The 23612-nt window shown below is 60.6% G+C and overlaps 3 protein-coding genes across 5 annotated transcripts; all 3 read left to right on the top strand.

Annotated features, from left to right (window-relative positions):
• Positions 1-592: 592 nt before the first annotated feature.
• LOC150043370 (zinc finger protein 580) lies at positions 593-1600 on the top strand. Its single transcript, XM_090322974.1, has 2 exons — positions 593-717; positions 971-1600. Exon 2 carries the CDS (start codon positions 983-985, stop codon positions 1499-1501), a length of 519 nt encoding a protein of 172 aa, XP_090179100.1. The 5' UTR covers positions 593-717; positions 971-982; the 3' UTR covers positions 1502-1600.
• A 606-nt stretch (positions 1601-2206) lies between these two features.
• Positions 2207-7108, top strand: Ccdc106 (coiled-coil domain containing 106). The gene is made up of 7 exons (XM_090321935.1): positions 2207-2259; positions 2806-3310; positions 3724-3793; positions 3880-3984; positions 4077-4253; positions 5545-5763; positions 6641-7108. Exons 1-7 carry the CDS (start codon positions 2207-2209, stop codon positions 6955-6957), a joined length of 1446 nt encoding a protein of 481 aa, XP_090178061.1. The 3' UTR covers positions 6958-7108.
• Positions 7109-8130: 1022 nt separating this feature from the next.
• Positions 8131-23316, top strand: U2af2 (U2 small nuclear RNA auxiliary factor 2). Of its 3 annotated transcripts, none has more exons than XM_090322947.1 (12): positions 8131-8342; positions 11618-11753; positions 12410-12454; positions 12756-12859; positions 13143-13294; positions 14544-14660; positions 16098-16236; positions 18579-18658; positions 18732-18854; positions 19153-19251; positions 19485-19733; positions 22618-23316. In XM_090322947.1, exons 1-12 carry the CDS (start codon positions 8294-8296, stop codon positions 22750-22752), a joined length of 1428 nt encoding a protein of 475 aa, XP_090179073.1. In that variant the 5' UTR covers positions 8131-8293; the 3' UTR covers positions 22753-23316. The 3 variants fall into 3 exon arrangements, with proteins under 3 accessions (XP_090179073.1, XP_090179074.1, XP_090179075.1); XM_090322948.1 differs by having other exon boundaries at positions 8132-8342; positions 19153-19239; XM_090322949.1 differs by lacking the exons at positions 8131-8342; positions 11618-11753; positions 12410-12454; positions 12756-12859 and adding an exon at positions 13845-13902 and having other exon boundaries at positions 13275-13294.
• The last annotated feature ends 296 nt before the right edge of the window (positions 23317-23612 follow it).

Genomic DNA, 23612 nt, shown 5'->3' with positions numbered 1-23612 from the left:
ACCTGTCTAGGCCTCTCCCTGCAGCCAGCACGCCAGGACAAGAGAGAAAAGAGCTCGCCGGCGCTGGCTCCTGGTCCTGGCTCTGCTGAGTGACCACTGGCTTCTTCAGGTCCCTCTCCTCATCTGTGAGCTTGAGAATGAAACATCGCCTTGAAATCCCAGTCTTTCCAACCAGGCCCCACAGGACCACTGATCTCCTGATGTCTTCGGAGGGGGGGACATGGAGGTGCCTGGGTCTCTGTCTCCCAGGGAGTCTAGCAGTGTGCCCTGTCACCACAGGTCGCCCCCTCTGCTCCCAGGGTGGGGAGCAGGGACGGGGACGGGCAGGTGGGGCGCTTCTCTGGCCGTCCAACCTTTACCACCTCGGCTGGTCAGCGGCGGGTGGCGGCCGCGGCAGGGCCGGGGAGCCCGGCCGGCCCGCGGGGACCCCGGGACCCCGCTCCGCAGGCCCCGCCCTCCCCCGCCCGCGCGCTCCCCGGGCCCGGGCGGCCGCGGCGCCGGAACCTCGGAGCGGGCGCGCGCGCTTCCGCCCGGCGCCGTTTCCCAGGGACGCCGCCGCCCCCCGCGTCCCCCCGCGCCCCCCGGCCCCGCGTCCCCGGCGCCGCCGGCCCGGAGCTGCCCGCAAGCTCGGCCCCGCCGCGGCGCTCGCCAGGGCAAGCCCGGGGCCGCCCGGGACGTCGGCCCGCTCCCCCCGGACCCGAGAGGCCGCCGCACCGGGTACGGGGCCGGGGAGGAGGGAGGAGCCGGCGGAGGGGCGCGGGGCTGGCGGCGGGAGGAGCCCGCGGCCCGGGAGTGGAAAGTGGGGCACTGGGTCACTGGGGCTCGGCGGGGAGGAGCCGCGGCGGCCCGGGCCGTGGGCAGGGGGCCGGGCGGGAGGCCGCGCAGGGCGGGAGGCGGCGGGGCCGGGCCGGAGCGCGGAGGGCCGGGCCGGCAGCGATCTTAACTCGATCTCTCCCCCCGCCGCTCCCAGCTGCCGCTCCCGATGCTGCTGCTGCCGCCGCGGCCGCCCCACCCGCGGTCCTCCTCCCCGGAGGTCATGGACCCACCGCCCCCCAAGACTCCCCCCTTCCCCAAGGCGGAAGGCCCCTCCTCCGCCGCCTCCTCGGCGGCGGGGCCCCGGCCCCCGCGGCTGGGCCGCCACCTGCTCATCGACGCCAACGGGGTCCCCTACACGTACACGGTGCCGCTGGAGGAGGAGCCGCGGGGGCCGCCGCCGCGCGAGGCGCCCCCGGGCGAGCCGGGCCCGCGCAAGGGCTACAGCTGCCCGGAGTGCGCGCGGGTCTTCGCCAGCCCCCTGCGGCTGCAGAGCCACCGCGTGTCGCACTCGGACCTCAAGCCCTTCACGTGCGGCGCCTGCGGCAAGGCCTTCAAGCGCTCCAGCCACCTGTCGCGGCACCGCGCCACGCACCGCGCCCGCGCCGGCCCGCCGCACACCTGCCCGCTCTGCCCGCGCCGCTTCCAGGACGCCGCGGAGCTGGCGCAGCACGTGCGCCTGCACTGAGCCGCCCCGGCCGCGGGGGCCTCCCTCCCCCGAGCGTCCCCACTCCCCTCGGGGGCCCACGAATCCCTACTCGTTTCTCAATAAACATTCCGCACTCCGTGTCCAGGCTCGTCCTTGCCGGTGCGCTGGGCGTCGCGGGAGGAACCTGGGCCGAGGCCGGGCCGCCCGCCCCCGCGGAGCAGCCGCGCCCGCCGGGCGTGGCCCCGACTGCAGAGGCGGCCGCTCCGGGTACGGGGCGGGGCGGCCCGGGGTGGGCGTGGCCGCGGCACCTGCTCCGGGGTCGGGGACGGCGAGGGGCGGATTGGCCCCCAGGTCTCTTCCCGGAATTCCGGGCCCGCGGCCCGCAGGTCCGGGGTGGGCCTTCGGTTCCCGTCGTCCCTGCAGCGCACAGCGTCGCGCACGCGGAGGCGAAGCCCGGCGGCCCGGACGCCCGCGGGAGGCCTCCAGGCGGGCCAGCCACCTGGCCCGGCCCCGCTCCCTCCACCTCCGCCGCGGGGAAAGCGCCCCGGGCCTGCCGCCCGATGGGGACCCCACCCCCGCCCCCCTGGGCGCCACGGCCGAGCCTTGTCTTGCGACACAGTGTGCAGATCCACACGCGTGTGAATCCACGTCGTCTAATTCGCTCCCGTGACTGTGCTGGACACGGGTCCACCAGGCCCGTCCACATTAATGCACACTCTGCCCCAGTCTGTGGTTTAAGGACGGATGCAGGGCGGGTGGCTGGCTGTGGACGGCCCGGCCCAGGCTGCAGGGTGTTTGTACGAGTGGCGTGGAGGGAGACTTGGCCCTGTCCCCCCCCTCCCCGGCCCCCAGTCCTGGGCTTGAGCTCAGGGCCTGAGCGCTGTTCTTGGACTTTCTCAAGGCTGGAGCTCCACCACTTGGGCCTCAGCACCACTTCTGGCTTTTTTCTATGTATGTGGTACCGAGGAATCGAACCCGGGTCTTCGTGCACGCTAGGTAAGCGCTACACCATAGGCCTCACTCCCGTCCCCGCCCCCCAGTTGTCCTTTTTCGTCGGACTTGAACTCGGCCCTGGACGCTGTCCCCAAGCTCTCCAGCCCAAGGCCTCCGCCCTACCCTGGAGCCAAGCCCCACTCCTTCCCATTTTCTGGAGGTGAAGTGGAGATACGTCTCGCGTACTCCCGGCCGGGGCTGGCTTTGAACCTCGATCCTCAGATCTCAGCCTCCGGACTACGCGGGGGCCCTCGCCCTGCGTCGCCCCCTTTCTTGACAATCGGGGAGGGGGGCCGCCCGCTGCCGGGCGTGTTCGGGTCCCGGTGTCCGTGGACCCCCGTGGGGTGAAGAGCTCCCCCCGCGGCGGGAGCAGAAGCAGGTCGGCCTGGCGGGGCTGCGGCTGCGTCCGGGTGGCAGGAGGCCCCGCTCCTCCCCGGCCGCGCGGCCCGGTCCCCGCCAGGGCCCGAGGGCCCGGCACTGGCTCCTCCCTCCCCGCTCCGGGCGGACGCGGCCCGCGGGAGCCTCGCCGGCGCGGCAGGATGGGAATTTTGCGACGCTCCCTGCCGGGCTCGGGGCGGGCGGGGGCGCGGGCTGCCAGGGGCCATCGCGCAAGTGCGGCTGCGGCCTCCCCGCCGACGGCGGGCCTTACCTGGGCGCGGGGAAGTCCGGAGGAGGCGCCCGGGTCCCGCCGGACCTGGGCCCGCGTCCCGGTCCGCTCCGCCGGCCGGGCCCGAGCCCCGTCTCCCCGAGCCCCGCCCGCTCCCGGGTGGGCGGGCGCTTCCTCCCGGGCCCCGAGATACTTTGCAGACGCTCCCCGGCGCCGCCGGTCCCGGGCTGGACTCCGCGCGCGGGCGGGTGAGCGGGGCCCGGGGGCCCGGGGGGCTCGGACCCGGGGCGGGGGAGGGTGGTCGCGCTCCCGCCCCGGCCCCGGCGCGCGTCCCCGCTGGCCCCGCTCCACGGCCGCCCCCTCCCGCTCGCGGGACAAAGGGCGGGAGCGCGCATGCGCACGCGCCTGGCCCCCCCCCCCGGGCGCGGGGCGGGGGCGGGACGGGGGGGGGCGGGCGTCCCTCCCCGGACGGCCCGGTCCCCGCGGCCCGAGCCGCGTCGCCAGCCAGCCTCTCTCCTCGAGTCCATCTAGGTGGCGCGGAGTGGAGCCCGGCGCCCCGCGCGCGGCATGGCGCCCCCCGCGCGCCCGCCCCGCGGCGCCCCGGGCCCCGCTCCCGCCTCTCCGGGGAGTGACCCCCTGTGTGGCCGCTGTTTCTGTCCAGTGCCCCCGAGGCGCTCCCGCCGGTCCGCAGAGCCTGGCTGTGAATGACCGCGACGGGCCCCGGCGGACAAGTGAGGCCGGGCTCCCGCGCTCCCGGGGGGCGAGGGCCGGGCCGGGCCGGGCCGGGGCGGGGGTGACCGGCGGCCTCTCTCCGCAGTGAAGAACGAAGAAGCCGGCCTGGAGCTCCCCGGCCCCTTCGAGGAGGCGCCCCACCTCGAGTCCCAGATCCTGTACACTCTGAGCCCCGGGACGAACTCGGAGGGTGAGCGCGCGGGGCGCGTGCGGGGCGCGTGCCGGCCGGGCGCCGCCGACCCGCCTGACCGCAGCCCGCGCCCCCACCCTCTGCGCCCCCAGGGCCCCCGGAGGCCTCGTCCCCCTCCCCAGTCCTGATGACAGCCATGAAGGCTCAGCTGCACCTGGCCGTGGAGCGGAACTCGTGGCTGCAGAAGCGCATAGAGGACCTGGAGGAGGAGAGGGACTTCCTGCGCTGCCAGCTGGACAAGTTCATTTCCTCGGCCCGGGTGGATGCAGGTGGGGGCGCTGCTGCTGGTGCTTTCATCCATCTTTCCCGGCAGGGCACCTGGGACCCACGGACCCATCTCACAGTTGGGTGGGGACAGCACCTTGACCCTCTCCACCATCTTCTGGGATCCCTTCTCCCATTTCCTTGTGCAACCTGAAGTCTGTCTCTCCGCAGGTTCCCCACTCTGCAACCCTGTCAGACCCCCTTTTCTTGTTTCCTAGGGAAAAATACCCTTCACCTTTCTGGGGAGGCACACTGGGCTCTCTGGTTGCTCAGGAGGTCTCGTGCCTCCATCCCCAAGTTGTCTTTGTAAGAATACACACAAGGAACCTCCTCTGTGTCCCAGGCTGACTGGCCAAGGACCTGTCTTCCCAGTCATCTAGTGTCTTGATTCCTTAATGCTTCTCCAAAGAAATTAACCCCCCCCCCCATTGCCTCCCCTAGCAGGCTTCTTTGGGTGGAGATTCCAACATGGCAATCCTGAGTCTTGCTTTTTGGTTCCAGGAAGCACCACTCTCCTTGCTTGGCTTTAATTTCAAGGCCAGTAACAGTCCAGCCTGGTTGAGACCTGAATCCAAGGCCAAGGCCACATTTGATGGAGGATGCAGTGAGGGCTTGTCGATCTATCTTGGTTACTCCCATCTCTCTCCCCAGATAGGCCATCCCACCTGTGTTTTGGGGTACTCAAATTCTCCCCTCAACCCACTTCCAGAGTGCAGCCGTGGCTGCCCCCCCCACAGACCCCTGTGGCTGTTTATAGCTTGAAAGTCTGGGGAAAGGCTTGTGATTGTTTTGGGCTGACATCATTGGAGACCCTAGCAAGAAGGAATCTGGACCTGGTCTGTTTGCCATGCTGAAGGTCCATTCTGGTTGGCTGGACCCACGGCTTCTGGACATTTTTGGAGTTTCCAGCTTTATCTTTCCTCACTGCAGGACACTATCTGTATCTCCGTGGGCACCAGGCCCCTGTGAGGGTCATTAGGGTTTCCTGACCTTCTCTGCCCCCCCCCTCCCGCCCCAGTTTTCCCAGAGAGTCTGACACTTACTGGTGCCCTGGGATTCAGTTCTACTGTTCGGAGGCCCTAGAAGTTTGCTCCCGATCAGAGCCCTGGTGACAGATCCTCCTATGGTCCTTGGCTTTGTCCTAATCAAGTTTAGGCATCTGGGAAAGTGCTTCTCCTCCCACTCAGCTCCCCCATCTCCACTTAGGTGGCTGGTGTGTGCACTGAGATGTGTATGTCTCCTAGGGGACCCAGGCCCACCCTCTTTCTTCGATATGACTGTGACTCTCTTCCCCAGAGGACCACAGCCGGTTGAAGCCTGGACCCAGGCGGGTTGATGGAGACAACCGGGCTGGTGTTGGAGGGGAGGCCTCAGACCCTGAGTCTGCAGCCTCCTCCCTCAGTGCAGCTTCTGAGGAAGGCAATACCAGCGCCAGTGAGCGGAAGAGGCAGAAGCAGAAGGGCAGTGCTGGTCGGAGGTGTTTTGGAAAGCCCAAGGTCCGGGAGAGGCAGCGGGGTGAGTGGGGTGTAAGTGATGGGGAGGGGGGGCTGGCCCCAGGACTTAAAGTATGACTTTTTTTTTGTGGGTCATGGGGCTTGAACTTGATCTGGGTGCTGTCCCTGAGCTCAACTCAAGGCTACCACCCTACCCTTCAGCCAAGCCCCACTTCCCATTTTCTAGAGGTTAATTGGAGATAAAGAGTCTCAGGTCTTTTTGTGTCTGGGCTGGCTTTGAACCTTGATCCTCAGATCTCTGCCTCCTAAGTAGCTAGGATGACAGGTGTGAGCCACCAGGGCTGGCTGGAGTGTCTCTTGGGCGATGGGGTGGGGGTCTGGCTCCAGGATTCAGGGTGTGACTTAGGGAGGTCCCCCTGCTTCTGCTCTCACATCTGTAAGACCGGACTTCGCTGGAGTTTAGGTTTTGCTTTGCCTTGATCAGCAGGACTATCGTGGCCTACACAGGAGCTTCACATAGAGGGGGATCAGTGTGGGGTGCCAGCTGATGGCATTGCTGGATTAGCCAAGTGGCCCAGCCTTTTTCACAAGCCCAAACTTTTTTTTTTTTGCCAGTCCTGGGCTTGAGCTCAGGGCCTGAGCACTGTCCTTGGGCTTTCTCAAGGTTAGAGCTCCACCACTTGAGCCTCAGCACCACTTCTGGCTTTTTTCTATGTATGTGGTACTGAGGAATGGAACCTGGGTCTTTGTGCATGCTAGGCAAGCACTCTACCACTAGAGGCCAACCTCCTGGCCCCCGGCCTAAACTTCTGTGTCCACGTCCCTCAGCCACTCCTTGGCCACTTGCGGTGCGTGTCGTTCGCTCACCTGGTCCTGTACTGGGCTCATGAGCTGCCTGATCTTTCCCTCCTTCCTTTCCTGGCCGCCGGGCCCTGCAGTGAAGGATGCGGACGGGGTCCTCTGCCGCTACAAGAAGATCCTGGGCACCTTCCAGAAGCTCAAGAGCATGTCCCGGGCCTTCGAGCACCACCGCGTGGACCGCAACACCGTGGCGCTGACCACGCCCATCGCGGAGCTGCTCATCGTGGCCCCCGAGAAGCTGGCCGAGGTGGGGGTGTTCGACCCGTCCAAGGAGCGCCTGCTGGAGTACTCGCGCCGCTGCTTCCTGGCGCTGGACGACGAGACGCTCAAGAAGGTGCAGGCGCTCAAGAAGAACAAGCTGCTGCTGCCCATCACCTACCGCTTCAAGCGGTGATGCCGCCCGGCCCCCCCCCCCCCCCCGCCCGCCCGCCCGCGTGCGGACGCCCTGCCACCAGGCGCCCGCTTGCCTTCCACGCGAGACAGAGTTATTCAGAGAATTTTAATTAAAGAGACATAAAAATTTGGAGTAAACAGCGCCCCCAGGGCTTCCTAGAAGGAGGGGACGTGCCTGGAGGGGGCGGCCCGGGGGGGGGGGCGGTGTCCGGCCGGGGGCCGCCCCCGGACGGCGTCTGGGGCTCCTTCCTAAGGAGCGCCCCGGAGAAGGCTCGCGTGGACTCCCCCGCCGCGGGGCGCACGGCCCGGGCGGCCCCGCCTAACCGTCGGGAATTGGACACCTCCGATCGGGGTGGGGGCGGTGGTTTGGAGAAAAGAAAAAGGGAAAAAAAAAAAAAAAGGGGATAAGGCGGCGCGCATGCGCCCTGGGGCGCCCCGGCTCGGGCCGCGCCTCCGACCCCCGCGCAGGCGCACGCGGCCGCCCCGCCCGCCGGCGCGCAGGCGCACTCAGCGCGCGCGCGAACCCCCGGCGGCGCCGACCCCCGCGCCGTGGGCGCCTCTCGCGCGGTCGAGGCTTCCTCGAGCCCCGCTCGAGGCCCTCCCCGAGGTCGGCGTTTCCCGGCCGCTCTCCGCACGCGAGGGCCTGCGCCCCACCTCGCACCCCGCCCTCCTCCCGCCTTCGCGTCCCGAGGGCGGCAGGTGCCGAGTCTGCCCGAGCCTCGGGCGGAAGGAGCCGACGCGCTCCCGGAAGGGGCGGGGCGAGCAGGCGGAAGCTCCGGAAAGAGCCGAAGCTCGGGGTCGAGCCTGGCTGCTGGAGGGGCCCCAGGGCTGGCGCCGGGAGCTCGGGGAGGGCGCGGACTGCGGGAGGGGCCGCCTGCCGGGGCAAGGCCTGCGAGGCCCGCGGCCGGGACGGTTTGGGTCGTCGGAGGGGACCGGGCGCGGGGCCCGCGGGGACCGTCGATCGCCGGCCCCTCCCCGGGAAGTTACCGAAACTCGGGGAGCCGGCCGAGGCCTTGCTCCGGGCGTCTCCGGTGACAGTCGCCGCCGCGGTGGTCCGTAACTCCGCGGCCTGCCGTCGGGAACGGCCGGCGGGCGTGGGCGCGGGGCCGGCGCGGAGGGGCTGCTCGCCGGGAGGGAGGGCGGGCGGGAGGCCGGGCGGGGGCCGGGGGCGGAGCCGGGGCGGGGCGGGCCGCCGCGGCTTTGACTAGGCGGGCGCCGGAGCGCCGGCGGCGGCCGGAAGTAGCCGAAGTCAGCGGCGGAAGTAGCCGAAGCGGCCGGAGCGGGCGGGCGGCGAGGCGAGCCCGGAGCTGCACGGGGCCCTGCGCGGCCGTCTCAGCATGTCGGACTTTGATGAGTTCGAGCGGCAGCTCAACGAGAATAAACAAGGTGAGGGCGCGGGGGAGGGCGCGGGGCGGGGACGCGGGCGGCTCGCGTCGCTCCCTGCCCCCCCTCCCCGCCATTTTCTCCCCGCGTTCCGCTCCTCCGGGCTGCGCCGGGCCCCTTCCCCCCCCTCCGGTGCGCGGCGCGCGCCTCGCCCACGTGACGCTCGCGCGCTGGCGAGCGCAGGGGCGGCGGGCCCGGCCTGCGGCGCATGCGCGCGGCGCGGGCCCTGCCCACGTGGCCCCGCGGCGGCGGCGGCGGCGGCGGCGCGGCGCCCGGTCCTCGACGCGCCTCTCCTCCTTTTGTTTCTCTCGTGGTATTTCGGAAAGACGCCGAAGCTGGGTCCCGCCACCCCAGCCTCGGCTCCCGCGGTCCCTGCACTTCCGCTTCCGGTCGGGCGCGCTCCCCCGTCTCCACGCCCCCTTTGTCTCCAAAATGGCGGTGGTGGGGCCAGGCCCCCCTCGCCCCCTCCACGTGGGCCGGGGGCGGCCCGGGCCGCGCCCCCTGGGGCCCCGGGCCCCTCGGCGCGGCGCGCCCGGCCCTGGCCCCCGGCGGCGCAGCACCCCGGGCGCGAACGGGGAGGGTCCTTTTGTGTTCCGGCCCTGCGCCCCCTCCGCGCGCCCGGGGCTGCTCTCCGCCGCCCGGCTCCCCAGATCCCGCCCCGGAGGAGGGCGCGGGCGCATCCGGGCCGAACAAAGCGGCGCCGGGGATCCCGAGGAGACCGTCCGCCCCGCGGGCTCGTCGTCCGCCGGTGTCTTCTCTCCTTTGGCTGGGGAGTGAAGCAGAGGCGTAGGGGGACTGGGGGCGGAGGGTTTTCTGAAGCCAGCGTACGGGGTCGGCAGTTTCCGGGGTGCCGGGGGGCGCGCACCGCCCTCGAGGCGTCTGAGCGGCCAGGTGGTGGACTGCCCAAGAGTCTAGGGTTCGAGCACGTTGCTGTTCATTAGCTGTGCTACTCCGATACTTCAAAAAGAAAAACGGTTGAATGCCCATCGCCACTGCGTTACTGACTTTGTGAGAATAAGGATGGTAGTGTAGTTAAGATGGAGAGTTTGCCCAGTGCGACAATCCGCTACAGATACTCTATGAAGATCCAATCCAGTTGTTTGTAAAGAATCATAACCGCCTTCTGAATGTAAAATTGTTTCCCCTTTACTGGGGAAGAAAGACTAAGAAAACTCAGGTCTCTTAGCCAGCCAGAGGGGCCAGAGCTAATATTAAAAGGGGTAATGAGTAAAGTGCATGTGTGACATATGGCTTAGCCCATGCTAAAGAACCAATGATACTTGTTATTGTGAGATTTCAAGGAGTGGAAAGGTAGGTTTTGGGGGTCAGAGCCATCCTGTTGGGGTTGGAGAACAGCGTGGAGAGGTGATTTCCAAACTTCTTGAAACACCTGTGGGTGGGGTGGGTGTGACTGATTCAAAGTAGAGAAGTATTTAAAGGTTGAATTTGTGATTTTATTCTCAACTCAGGTAGACTGGCAAGCTATGCCAGATTGCCCAGTAGAGATACTTTAACTGGTCTTGAGGCTGTAGGAGATTCCGTGCTTGCTCTGTTTTCCCCGGGGTCTGCTGCTGGTGCATGCTGGACAGCCACACCTGCAGCCTGGCACACAGGAGTTGGGGGGCTGCTCTACAGGATGGTCACCACCTAGTTCTTTGAGCAGATTGAAGTTCCCTCCTGTCTTGTGTCCAGCTCTGCTGTCACCCTGCCTCTGGGTCAGCCTCTGTACATCCCTTGCAGCATTAGCCTTTTTAGTGACCTTAGTCTATCTGGCACCCAGAGAACCACCGCTGCTGCTTCTCTGCAGGTTTCTGTTTGCCTGTCTGTTCTGAGCTGTAGCAGTAGGAAAGACGGGACTTTCAGGCTGCACACCTTGGATTTGCTGCTTCTGAGCCTCTCCTCCATGGCGCTTGCCTGTCCCCGCTCTCCTTCTGGTTGGACTCAGAAGGGGCAGTCCCATGGATAGTCGTTCTGGCCAGGCTCTGCCTGCTCTGGTGCCGATATTACTGAGTTTGAATGAGTTTGGTTTTTACTATCCATTCATTGTGTATTAGGGCTTGAATAGCTGTGATCTCTCTGTGCCTGTTTCCTTGTCTATATGTGGGCTTTCAGAAGTTTTCCCTAAGTACAGTGAGGATATAATGGAAAGCTGTTCAGTGCAGATTCTGCTTGTAGAAACCATCTTGGTGTTGGTTACAAACATTTTTCTTTTCTGGTTATTTTCCTGTTTTGGTTGTGGTATTGAACAGTGAAAGAAATAAGTTAGGAAATGAGGTGAGGCAAACATACATGTTGTCATTCTCCTTGCCTTTCCCATGATCCCCAGAGGAACATCCTGGGGCTTGAACTCAGGGCCTGGGCACTGTCCTTGAGCTCCTCTTGCCCAAGGCTAGCTTTCTATCACTCGAGCACAGCACCACTTTTGGCTTTTTCTGTGGTGGGGATGAGCCTCACAGACTCTCCTGCCTGGGCTGCCTTTGAACTGGGGTCCTCAGAGCTCAGTCTCCCTAAGTGGCTAGCATGGCCGGCGAGAGCCACCAGCCACTGGACACCATTCTTTAGAATGGTGATTGTTTGTCCTCTGTGCTTAGTGGGTGGGTGGTTGTCTTGGGATTGAGGAAGCGAGTGTGAAGGTGGTCACAACTCACACTAGCTGGAGGGAGCAGGGTGGACAGGATAAGGTCCCTGTGCAGGCTGGTAGGACCTGGGATCCACCCAGTCTCCATGAAGCCTCTCCAGGGGAGACTGTCTTGCATTATTTACCAGCCGGGAAGGGACAGGGTTGAGTTTCCCCGCTTCCTGGGGTCACCAGACCCTGCTTGGGACTAAAGATGGCTGTGGGTTCAGGCTGGTTGCTGCAGAGATCTTTCCTGAGGGGTTCCTTGGTCCCTTCAGGAAAACATTATTGGGTCTCTTGATTCCCCAGCCTCTAGCCCTGCCCCTCTCAGGGACGACCCTGGGGTCAGGCCCCTCAGCCCTCGAGGGGGACCAGGAGCCAGCCTCCTCTGTCTTCTCTGGCTCCTCAGCTCCTCTTGAGCATCCTCAGGTATCTCCCACCCCTGGGGCATTGCCAGGCCCAGTCCCCTCGGCTCCCTCAGAGTCCCTGTGGACTTTGGACTCTGGGGTGGGCCCAGGAGGCCTGTTTTCTCCCTCCCCCGAATCCCTGCCCAGGGGGTGGCCTCCCTGGGGTTTGGGGCATAGCCACCAGCACGAAGGGTGGGCGAGGGACTTCGCCTTCCCTCCACTCACCCTGTCATTTTATTCTCACCCTTGCCCAGAGCGGGACAAGGAGAACCGGCACCGGAAGCGCAGTCACAGCCGCTCTCGGAGCCGGGACCGCAAACGCCGGAGCAGGAGCCGAGACAGGCGCAACCGGGACCAGCGCAGCGCCTCCCGGGACCGGCGGCGCAGGAGGTAGGGATGGGGGCCCCGGCTGGGCCGCTGGAGGAGGTCGGGGTGCTGGCCAGCCTGGGCTGTGCTGGTGCAGTCTGGACCCTGTGTGGCTCCTGCTCTGCGGCCCGGGGAGGAAATTGCCTCTCGCTGTGGCCTGATTTCATTCTTCCTTCTCCTTCCCGAGGCTTCTTTCTGCTTGCTTTCTTCTGGGAGTAGTTAGTTCTTTTACCTGGAGACAGGGGAATGTATTCTGTGCTTCTGAAGCCTACCCTGGACTGAGATCCTGATTCTTCTTTCATACTTCTTTGGCACTCTGGTTTCTTTCTTTCTGGCCTCCCTGGAAGGAGTTTATAGTGTATGTGGGGCATTGGGATCTACAGTCTAGGCTTAATTTTCATCTCAGAAGCTTCCCTCTGTCCTCTCCCCGGCCCTTAGGGGAGAAGAGTGGGAAGGGTCTCTGCTTCCCATGTTGCTTCTCCATAGAGTGGTCTGTCCCCTCCCCTTTTCCTCACTTCCTCCTTCCTGTTGGTGGGGGGGAGGCAGGATCGAGGGGGCCAGCACTGCTGTTCACCTCGGTCCTGCCCCAGCGTTGGGGTTTAGTGCTCTTTGGGGGGGTGTGTGGAGAAGACGAGGGTCCCCAGTCACCCCTTCCCATACCTTTCCCTCCCACCCCCCAGCAAACCTTTGACCAGAGGCGCTAAAGAGGAGCACGGTGGATTGATGTGAGCTTCTCTTCCTGCCCCTTCCGCCCCATGTCCACTCCCCTCCCTTCCCTCATGTCCTGTGCACCCTTCCTGGCCTGTGTCCACCCTGGCCCGAACACTGGGAAAAAGTCCACTTGCTTTTGAAAGCAGTGGCCCAACTCAGACCTGGGCTTGGCTCTGACCTGGGTCCTCTCCCTCCTGGAGAGAGTGGAGCCTGCGTGTGTGGGAGGAGTCCGAGGGAGGGGGCCTGGGAGGGGCTCGCAGTCCTGTTGGTCAGACTGAGGTTGCCCTGCCCTACTCTGCCCTCCCTCCCCCCCAGTCGCTCCCCCCGCCATGAAAAGAAGAAGAAGGTCCGTAAATACTGGGACGTGCCGCCTCCCGGCTTTGAGCACATCACCCCTATGCAGTACAAGGCCATGCAAGGTAGGCGCTGCCAGGCTTCTTGAGGGGGCACTGTGGGGAGGGCGGGTCCCCTGCTCTTGCAGTTAGCTGATCCGGGTGGTGCTGAGGAAGCAGGGAGAGGGCTGCACCCTGGCTTCTGAAGCCCTGCTAGCGGTGGAGGTGAGTTGGGGCTGAAGGAGATGCCTTTAGGAAGTGGTGGAAACCGTGGCCCCGTGGGTGATTGTGGATCTGGCGGGTGCGGGGAGGCAGTGCTGCGTGGTGTGGGCTCTGCCTGAGCGCTGCCCTTCTTTCATCCTGTGTGAAGCCGCGGGTCAGATTCCAGCCACAGCCCTTCTCCCCACCATGACCCCTGATGGTCTGGCTGTGACCCCGACGCCGGTTCCCGTGGTTGGGAGCCAGATGACCAGACAAGCCCGGCGCCTCTACGTGGGCAACATCCCTTTTGGCATCACTGAGGTACTGCCCTCCCCCTCCCCCTCCCCTCTCCCCCGTTTCCCACCCTGCTCCTCCCCTTCCCTCTCCAGTCCCTTCTCGCCAACCTGCACGGGTCAGACTCTGTTCCTGCAAGACCCCCCGGCCCCCTCCCAGACGGACCGATGGAGTTGAGCCAGCCAGGGGCCGGGCTGGGGGTGGCCCCTCCCTCCCTCCTCTTCCCCTCTACCGTCTCCCCTCCCTCAACCTCCTCCAGCAACCCAGGGTTCAAGCACACACATGCTGCACCTACATGTCATACCTACGTGTTGGAGAGAGACAGAGAGGGAGACTCGACACACACAGAGACGCACGCCCCCTTCCTCCCCGCAGTTTTTCTGACACGCTCTCCTTTTCTGCCGCTGTCCCCATCCTTCTCCCCACATCCTTCCCATGGTTGCTGTTCTTTTGTTTTTGATTGCCCTGACCTTCCCCCTTACCCACCACGCCTCTCCCCCTCCCCTCTCCCCCACCCCTTCCCGTGGCACCCCTGAGAATCCCGAGATCAAAGAGTTGTTTCCATTTCTCTTTAAAGTGAAATATTGTGGGGCTGAGATCCCTCGTAGCAACAAAGTTTGCTACCATCGTCGAAGGCAAGTAAGGTCCATTCTGACTTTCTCAACCTGCACTTTGCTACATTTGATAAACCAGCCCCCGGACTCCAGGGCCAGAACCCTCCACATCACTCTTTTCTCCTCCCCTCCCACCCTGTCCCCGCCCCCTCCTTCCTGCCTCCCTTCTGCACTTGGCCACCTCCTCCTCGCTCATCCGTTCTGGCCTTGTGTCTCTGTGCTTCCCTGTCTCCGTCCTACCCACTGTATTTCTTTTATTTCCCTATTGTGTTGTTTGTACTGCTGTTCTTCTTGTCATTTTCTTCCCTTTTGTATATTCCTTTCTTTTCCCTGCTGTCCTTTCTTCCCTCGTCTCCTGGTTGACGCTCTGTTTCTTCTGACGGGTGGGCCTCTGGCTCTCCACCAACACACCCATCTGTCCTGCCCATTCCATCGCTCATCCTTGGCTGTGTTCTGCTACTGCTTCTACCCACCTCTGATTTTCCTCTGCTTCTGTTCCTCCTATTGACCTCTACACCCCTGACCCATATTCCACTGTCCCTTCCCACCCTCCCTTTGTCCCTCTCCCCTTGCCCCCAATCCCCTCTGTGTCTCCCTCTCTCACCCTTCCCCTCCTCTCTCCACCTCCCTCCCCGTCCCCCCTGTCTCCTCTTCCTCTGCAGGAGGCCATGATGGATTTCTTCAACGCCCAGATGCGTCTGGGGGGGCTAACCCAGGCCCCTGGCAACCCAGTCTTGGCTGTGCAGATAAATCAAGACAAGAATTTTGCATTTTTGGAGGTGAGCTGGCAAGTAATGGAGTTAGAATAGAGGGCGATGTGGAGGTTTGACTAACCCTCAGTTTTTCCTCTCACCAACCATTCACCTAGTTGCAAGGGATCTGCTTTGCAAACTCCTCTCATCTGTCTTTCCTGAGTGTCGGTGTCACCTGGGGAGGGCTCTGAACATCTCTTTGGTGTTTTTTGTTGTTGTTGTTTTTGTCAGTCCTAGGGTTCGACTCAGTTCCTGGGCACTGACCTTGGACACTTGTTCAAGTCTAGTGTTCTGCCACTTGAGCCATGGCGCCACTTCTGGATTTTTCTATGTATGTGGTACCAAGGTATTGAACCCAGGGCTTTGTGCGTGCTAGTCAAGCACTTTTCCACTAGGCCACGCTCCTGGCCCTCTTTGGTCTTTCTAGACCATTCTGGGCCAGTTTGCTTTGCTTGTTTTGGGGACTGGGCTGAAGTAGTTCACCCTGGCTAATTTTTTTTTTTTTTAACCAGTCTTAGGGCTCGAACTCAGGGCCTGGGCACTATCCTTGAGCTTTCTTAAGGCTAGAGCTCTACCACTTGAGCCACAGCAGCACTTCCATCTTTTTCTGTGTATGTGGTACCAAGGAATTGAACCTGGGTCTTCATGCATGCTAGGCAAGCACTCTACCACTAGGCCAAATTCCTGGTCCCTGGCTTATGTTTTTTTTTTTTTTTAGTTGTCATTGTTGGGATAATGTATAGAGAGGTTACAGCTAACATTTGTCAGGTAGTAGTTGTATTACTTTTCGCAGATTGATACCCCTTCTCACTGGCTTATGTTTTTGAGCCTTGTTTCCTGTAAACTTTTTTTGTCTGGTGAAGGACTTTGTTGTTATTGTGGGGCTTGAACTCGGCCTGGGCGCTGTCCCTGAGTTCTTCAGCTCAAGGCTAGTGCTCTACCACTTTGAGCCACAGTGCCACTTCTAGTTTTCTGATGGTTAATTAAAGAGTCTCAGGCTTTCATGCCCTGGCTGGCTTTGAACGGCAGTCCTCAGAACTCAGCTTCCTGAGTAGCTAGGCTGACAGGCGTGAACCACGGGCACCTGGCAGTTTTAAATTTCCCACTTTGCCTGGGCAAAGTGTTGAAGGTGATGCCAGATTGCTTCACACTTGGCTCAGAATGCTTACTTGGTTTGTAATCTTAGAGATTTCAGAGTCAATGCCACCTTATCAGTTGGCTGTACTTCCCATTCTGAATTAATTGTGAGAGTTTGTGGTTCTTGGTGTGTGTGGGGGGGCGGGTATCTTCACTTGCTGGAGCGAGCCCCTAAAAGCAATGTGGCATCCGTTGTCTGTCTTATTGTGCCCAGTTCAGGTTGGGCACATGGTATTTTAAGCAAAAGAGAACAGATTCCTGCTACAGTTCCTGTCTGGCCTGTCTGGCTACCTCCTGCTCCTTACCACTGTTGTCTCTGTTTTGCAGTTCCGCTCAGTGGATGAGACAACCCAGGCCATGGCCTTTGATGGCATCATCTTCCAGGGCCAGTCCCTGAAGATCCGGAGGCCGCATGATTACCAGCCACTGCCTGGCATGTCGGAGAACCCCTCTGTCTACGTGCCCGGTGAGCGCAGACCCACTGGGCCTGTTTTCCAGCTGGGATCCCATGGTCACTCCCGGCTCTTGAGTGCAGCCTGCTCTAGCTAGCAAGTGGTGTGTGCTTTGGAGTGGATAGATGTTTGTTCTGCCTTGGCAGGTGTGGTCTCTGTGACCCGCTGAGCGTGAGCTGTGATCTTCATGAGGGTGCTTGCCTATAAGCAGTAGAGCCAGAAAGATGGGGGCTTGTCCCTGCCGTGTGCACCTGCCTGCAGTAGCTTTCATTCATGCATTAGTGCTAGGCTGTGCAGGCGGGCAGTGGGCCATGTTCACCCTGCAAGCCACAGTTAGCTGGCTGAGCCCTGCAGGCGATAGTGGGTATAGCTGAGGACATGGGCCTATTGCAGGAGGCATGCTGCGTGAGGGTGGTGGGGTGGGCCTTGGGCAGTGTGAGTACAGCTGGCTCAGCTCCGCCAACAACCCTTCATCGCACAGGGCAGGGCCTGTGTGCTGTAAGTGCCTTGGAAGCATATCTGACAGCTAGCTGCATACTGATGGGACTCCAGTGTTGCATGCACACATGTGTGGCAGTACTGGGATTTGAAGTAGCCTCACAATTGCCCCAAGCCTGTATTGGTACCCAGTCAGGCCTAGTGTCTGTGACCTTGTTCAAGGTCACGAGGCCAGCCATTTGGTACCAGTTTGTACATTTTGCCCTTCTGCTAAAGACCAGTGTAAATATGGAGGCAGTTACTTTAGAAACATTTGTTTCTTTTTTGATATAGTCTGTGTGCTCAAGTTGGCCTAGAATAGAACTCTCAGTTCTTCTGCCTTAGACCTTCACTGCTGGGATTACAGCTGAGTGCTACTACACCTGGCTTGGTCATGCATTCTAGGTGGGCAGGTCTTTCCCTTAGGCAGTACAGTGAAGTGGTGGGAAGCTCGGTAATGAATCTGTCTTTGGGAGGTAGCCATGGGAGAGGCTTGTTTGTGTGCTCTGCTGTGATTGGGCAGAGCGGGCACAGTATCTCGCTGGGGCCAGCAGCAAGCAGGGGCATTATGACTGCAAGCTAAGTGCTTGTCCTACCATAGAGTTGTTGTTGCATTCTCTCCCTCTTCTCCCCTTGTCAGTTTGGGGCTTGAGTTCAGGGTCTGTGCACTGTCCTTGAGCCTTTTGTTCTCAAGACTAGTGGTGCTCTACCACTTGAGCCACAACACTGCTTCTGGCTTTTGAGTGGTTAATTGTAGATAAGAGTCTCATGGGGGCCCAGGAGCGTGGCCTAGTGCTAGAGTGCTCGCCTAACAAGCATGATTCTCTGGGTTCAGTTCCTTAGTACCACATACATAGAAAAAGCCGGAAGTGGTGCTATGGCTCAAGTGGCAGGGTGCTAACCTTGAGCAGAATGTCTCCAAGGACAGTGCCCAGGCCTTGAGGTGAAGCCCCAGGACTGGTAAAAAGGAAAAAGAAAAAAGTAGTCTCATGGTTGGCTTCTTCTGCTCAGGCTGGCTTTGAACTGCGTGAGCTACCACGCCCATTATCGCCCTACTGCTTTTCATGGTGTTTTAGGTTAGTTCTTGAGGCAGCACCTGGGTATGTGTGCCAGGCCAGTCCTGGTGGCACCAGTCCCCAGGCACCCAGGGAAGCTGACCCCCAACCCACGATCCCCCGCCCAGGCTCTAGTTCTGCTGGTGGGCGCTGACTTGGTGCTCTGGGGTGGGCCCTGGAGGTTTTGCATGGAGTGGCTTGAGTTCTGGACTTCCCCTCTCTCCCTGGTCTAATGAGGCTCCCAGGTGTGGGTGAGGTGGCATGTGGTGTGGTGTGGTTGAGGAAGGAGGGCTGGGCCATGTGGCTAAGCTTTGGATGGGTGGTTGCAAGAAGGAAGTGGTAAGGTTTGTGCAGCCTGCAGGCTGCCCAGTTAGGCCTTGTGGTAGGTTCCTGTGGAGAGGAGAGGGCCGCCTTGGGACTGGCAGCACCAAGGTGGTGGCAGCTGACACTGTTCCCGGCAGCCCCTCTGCTCCTTGCCACGCTGTCCCCCTCAGTGGACACTCAGGCACTGGAGAGAAGGGCGTTTCTGGGCAGGTGTCAGTGAACGGGTCTGAGTTGAGGGCTGATGGGTGAAGGAACCGCTTCTCGTAGGGTATCTAGAACCAAGGTGCCCTCAATGCATTCTGGGTTTGGGATAGCGTACCCTGCTCCTTGGGTGCTCAGAGGTAGCACTGGCCTGGGAGGTAGCTCTTGGGGAGCTTCAGTGCAAAACGTGCCTTCTTACACCTTTACCAGACAAACGCACGGCTTCTGGTCAGAGGTGGGGAGTGGCCCTGGGTTTGGCAATGACATTGTATGCAAATGGAATGTATCTGCCTCCCCAGGAGTGGTGTCCACCGTGGTCCCTGACTCTGCTCACAAGCTGTTCATTGGGGGCTTGCCCAATTATCTGAATGATGACCAGGTAACCCCCGCCCCTTCCCAGCCCCTCCTGTCCCTGTGTGATGGGGTCCTGATGGGTTCTTGGCCTGCTGTAGGTAAAAGAGCTGCTGACGTCGTTTGGGCCTCTCAAGGCCTTTAATCTGGTCAAGGACAGCGCCACAGGGCTCTCCAAGGGCTACGCCTTTTGTGAGTACGTGGACATCAACGTCACGGATCAGGTGAGCCCTGCTTGCCCAGTGCTTCCTCTTCCTACCAGCCCTGCTCCAAGCTCAGGCCTTTCTCCCTCCCTCCGGGTTCTGGGCGGGATGAGGTAAAGTGGCCAGTCAGAAGAAAAGGAAGGCCCAGTGGGGGTGTGTCCTCCCACTTTTCTTGGCTTTGGCTATTTCCAGACTTGACCTCTTCTGGCTTTCCCTCTTTGCCCACTGTTGCCCCAGTGTGGGGTAAGTGCCAGGATTCTGGGTCCTGACCTACTCCTCTCCCGTTCCCCTCCCTCCCTCCCTCATCCTCTGACCATAGGCCATTGCGGGGCTAAACGGGATGCAGCTGGGTGACAAGAAGCTGCTTGTCCAGAGGGCAAGTGTGGGCGCCAAGAATGCCACGCTGGTGAGCCCCCCGGCACGTCATCTTCCATTGGCTAGAGGGACCTTGGGGGCGGGAAGGGGCTGGTGGGGACACTTCCTCCGGCTCCGCTCCAGCCTCAGCCTTCATGAGGGAAGGGGTTTGGGGGGTACTGGGCCAGTGATGGTGTGGAAGGCAGGAAGTCTGTCCTGGCAGGGGTGAGGGATGCAGGCTGGAGCGGAGGGAGCCTGCCCAGAGCTGCCCTGTGACCGCTGCCCTCTGGCCCACAGAGCACTATCAACCAGACCCCCGTGACCCTGCAAGTGCCGGGCCTGATGAGCTCCCAGGTGCAGATGGGCGGCCACCCGACGGAGGTCCTGTGCCTCATGAACATGGTGCTGCCCGAGGAGCTGCTGGACGACGAGGAGTACGAGGAGATCGTGGAGGACGTGCGCGATGAGTGCAGCAAGTATGGGCTCGTCAAGTCCATAGAGATCCCCCGGCCCGTGGATGGCGTCGAGGTGCCCGGCTGTGGAAAGGTCAGTCCTGAGGAGCGGGTGACCCAGGCTGGAGCGGGGCCTCTGGGACCCAGTGCTGGCTCAGAACTTGGCTCTGCCTCTGTCCCTTGTGACTGGTCAAGCACGTAACGAGAAGCACCTTGGGTCTCACCTACACTGGTGTGTCTCCAGGGTGCCAGCCCCTCTGCCTGCCTGCTGGCTGGCCGCTTCCCAGGAGGAGGTAGACACAGGTGATGGATGGGTCACAGCGCATACCTGCAGTCTGACCTCACAGCTCACTATGCTGTGTCACTTCTGTGCTGTGCCCTGTCTAAGCAGGCCTCACGTCCCCTCAGGAGGTGGTGATGGTAGTAGCATGTGACGGAGGTCTATAGTCACTTTTTGTTTTCACCAGTACCAGGGCTTTAACTTGGTCCTGGGCTCTGCCCTTGAGCTCTTTTGCTCAAGGCTAGTACTCTGCTACTTCTGTTTTCTGATGGTTAATTGGAGAGTCTCATAGATTTTCATCTACCTGGGTTTGCTTCAAACTGGGATCCTCAGGTCTCCACCTTCTGAGCTAGGGTTATAGGTGTGAGCCACCATTATTGGCTGTAGTTATGACTTGGGGAGGGGGGTCGTGGGGCTTGAGCCCAGGGCCTAGGCACTGTCCCTGAGCTTTGGCTGAAGGCTAGCACTCTACCTGCCACTGGAGCCACAGCACTACTTGCAGCTTTTTCTGTGTATGTGGTAGTGAGGAATGGAACCCAGGAGTTCAGTGTATGCTAAGAGAGCACTCTTATCACTCAGGCACCTTCCCCACCCTATTAAATTGTCACAGTTTAATAGGCCTATTTGACACATGCATGTTCTGTATTGGGGCTTGAACTCAAATCCTGGGCAGTGTCTTAAAGAGTTTTGCAGACTATTCTGCTTAGACTGGCTTTGAACTGCTATCCTCAAATCTCAGCTTCCTGAGCAGTAAGCATTACAGGTGTGAGTCACTGGCACCTGGTTTAGATGATTTGTAAACTGTTAACATCTGCTCTGTGGCTTTTTCTGTGCTTGGTGTGGTAGGTTACCTGCATTCCCAGCCTCGACAACCCACAACATGGGAGTTGTTTCTCAGTATCTCTGGGAACACATTTGCCCCTAATTGAGGACTACTACTCTAACCACATGATGGTTGCAAAAATATGACTTTGGGAAAGTGTGTATGGTTGTTCAAGTGTTTAATTCCAGCCACTCTGGAGACAGAGGCAGATGGATTGGAGTTCAAGGTTGATGTCTGAGACAAACTGCAAAAAAATATCTGGAATGGTACAGGGTGGCCTTGAGTACTAGGGAGAAAAATCTCCAGTACTAGGGAGGTTCCCCACCCCACCCCCAACCACAGTAATCGTTTGTGAGAATTCCTTAACATTGTTACTGCCTGGTTTCTGTTCAAGTATGAATTTCTGTCTCAAAGTCTCTGTGAAGTTTGCTTCAGTATGTATCCAAACAAGACCCCTCTGCACCTTGAATTTGATTACAAAGTTTTTTCATCTTTTTTTTTTTTTTTTTTTGGTGCCAAGGCCTTTTGAACTTACTTGGTTTACTTGTTCCTAGCTGGTAACTGTACCAACTTGAGGGTGATGGGCCTCCCCCCCCCCCAATTGGAGATGGAATCTCCTTTACTTTCTGCTTGACCCCTCTGGACCTCAGCATCCTATGTAGGTAGATTACAGACATGAATCATTGCTACCCAACCAGTGTTGGGTTCCCCCCACCCCCTTTCATTTTATTTAGATTTATGATTTATTTTTCACTGGTATTGGGGCTGAACTCAGGCCCTTGGGCTCTTGCTTGGTTTTGTTGTCTATAGCTAGTACTATCCCATAGCCTGGCATTTTCTGATTAACTGGACATGGGAGTCTGGAGTACTTTGTGTCCGAGTTGGCTTTAAACTTAAATCCTGGCAGTGCCCGTGGCTCATGTCTGCAATCCTAGCTACTCAGGAAACAGATCTGAGGATGGTTTGAAACCAGACAGGACAGGAAAGTTCCTGTGAGACATATCTCCAATTAACCATTCTGAAAAACTGGAAGTAGGCCAGGAGTTTGGCTTGGGGTAGAGTGCTTGCCTAGCATGCACAAAGGCCTGGGTTTGGTTCCTTGGTTCCACATACAAAAAAAAGCTTTGAGTGGTGCTGTGGTTCAAGTGGTAGAGCAATAGCCTTGAGCACAAAGAAGCTCAAGAACAGGGCTCAGGTCCTGAGCTCAAGCCTTACAAATGACAGTCAACTTCAGTCCTTCACCATTTCAACTTCCTGAGTAGCTAGAATTACAGGCATTCAGGGTCCCAGCTTCTGTTGCATTTGATCCCCTTCTCAAGTCAGGCTGTTAAGGTTGTATAGAATTTAATTTATCATGTTGTACTAGGTTCATTGAACATTATGTCCACTTTTTTTTTTTTTTTTTTTTTTTTTGGCCAGTCCTGGGCTTGAGCTCAGGGCCTGAGCACTGTCCTTGGACTTTCTCAAGACTAGAGCTCTACCACTTGAGCCTCAGCACCACTTCCGGCTTTTTTCTATGTATGTGGTACCGAGGAATCGAACCCGGCTCTTCATGCATGCTAGGCAGGCACTTTAACCACTAGGCCAAACTCCTGGCCACATGTCCACTTTTTTTTCAACTGTTGATTAAGGTAAGATTAGAACCTTGACCTAGAACAAGGTTCAAGTCCTCCGTCCCCTCCGGTTTGTTTAGGGTTTTTGCTCAAGACTAGTGCTGTGCCACTTAAGCCAGTTGTTTCTGGCTGCTTTGGTGCTAACTGCACTGAGGGCCCATGTCTGCAGCCTTGGTAAGGCCTTCTTTTCTCCCTCCATTCCTGTGCCCTCTCTCCTGGGGACGGCCTTGATTACCGACAGACCTCCCTCTTGTTCCCACAGATCTTTGTGGAGTTCACCTCTGTGTTTGACTGCCAGAAAGCCATGCAGGGCCTGACCGGCCGCAAGTTCGCCAACAGAGTGGTTGTCACCAAATACTGTGACCCCGACTCTTACCACCGCCGGGACTTCTGGTAGAGGCGGCCGGGGGAGGGTGGGGACAGGGCTGGCTGGGGTCCTCCCCCACCTGTCCTTCCCTTTTCCCTCTGAAGACGATGGGCAGAGGAGTGACAGCCGAATGACAGCCGGCAGCAACTGGAATGGCAGCAATTAAGGGGGGGGCGGGGGTTAGGGCAGGGAGGGGGCTGGGGAAGTGCACACAGGCCCACACAGACACATGCACCCACACAGACACAGGGGGAAGGGGGGGTGGGGACCCCCGCGGCCCCTCCCCTCAGCCTCTCCTCCCTTCTACTCCTTTTCCCCTCACCTTCCCTGTGATAGGAAAATAGCGTGTTTATATTTTATGGCCAAACTATTTTGAATTTCGTTGTCTGGCCCTCAGTGTCCTGCCCTCTCCCTTCGCCGGGCCACAGCTCCTGCCCTCTGGCTTCGGGTCCTGCGCGGTCTCTGCCCTGGTTTCTTAAGTAGTTGGTTCTCTCTTAGTCCCCTGACTCGCCCCGCGCCCTGTCCTCCTCCTCTCTGTGGCAGTTTCATATTTGCTAAGACGAATTTGCTCATTAAACATTTTGTTGTATTTTACCGAGCCCGTGTGTGTGCTGTCTGGCCCGTCCCCGGGGGGGGGGGGTCTCGCCGCCCTGGCGCGGGCGAGCCGGGGGCGCGGGCCAGCGGGGTGCTGCTCGTGCCGGTCCGCCTCGAGACGCCGGCCGGCCGGCTCGCCCTCCCCCGCGCGGTCTCCGCCTCCACCCCGCAGGCGCGGAAGTGACGTCACGGCGCGCTGCGATGGTGCCGGCGCGCCGGAAGTGATGACGGCCGGCGGCTTGGCTGGCAGAGCCCCGGCGCAGTTGCTGGGCGGGGCGCGAAGTCACTTCCGGTTC

This window comes from Megascapheus bottae, chromosome 31, assembly GCF_031878675.1.
Source record: "Megascapheus bottae isolate mThoBot1 chromosome 31, mThoBot2.hap1, whole genome shotgun sequence".
Taxonomy (NCBI): Eukaryota; Metazoa; Chordata; class Mammalia; order Rodentia; family Geomyidae; genus Megascapheus; species Megascapheus bottae.
This window is presented reverse-complemented; position numbering and strand designations above follow the sequence as displayed.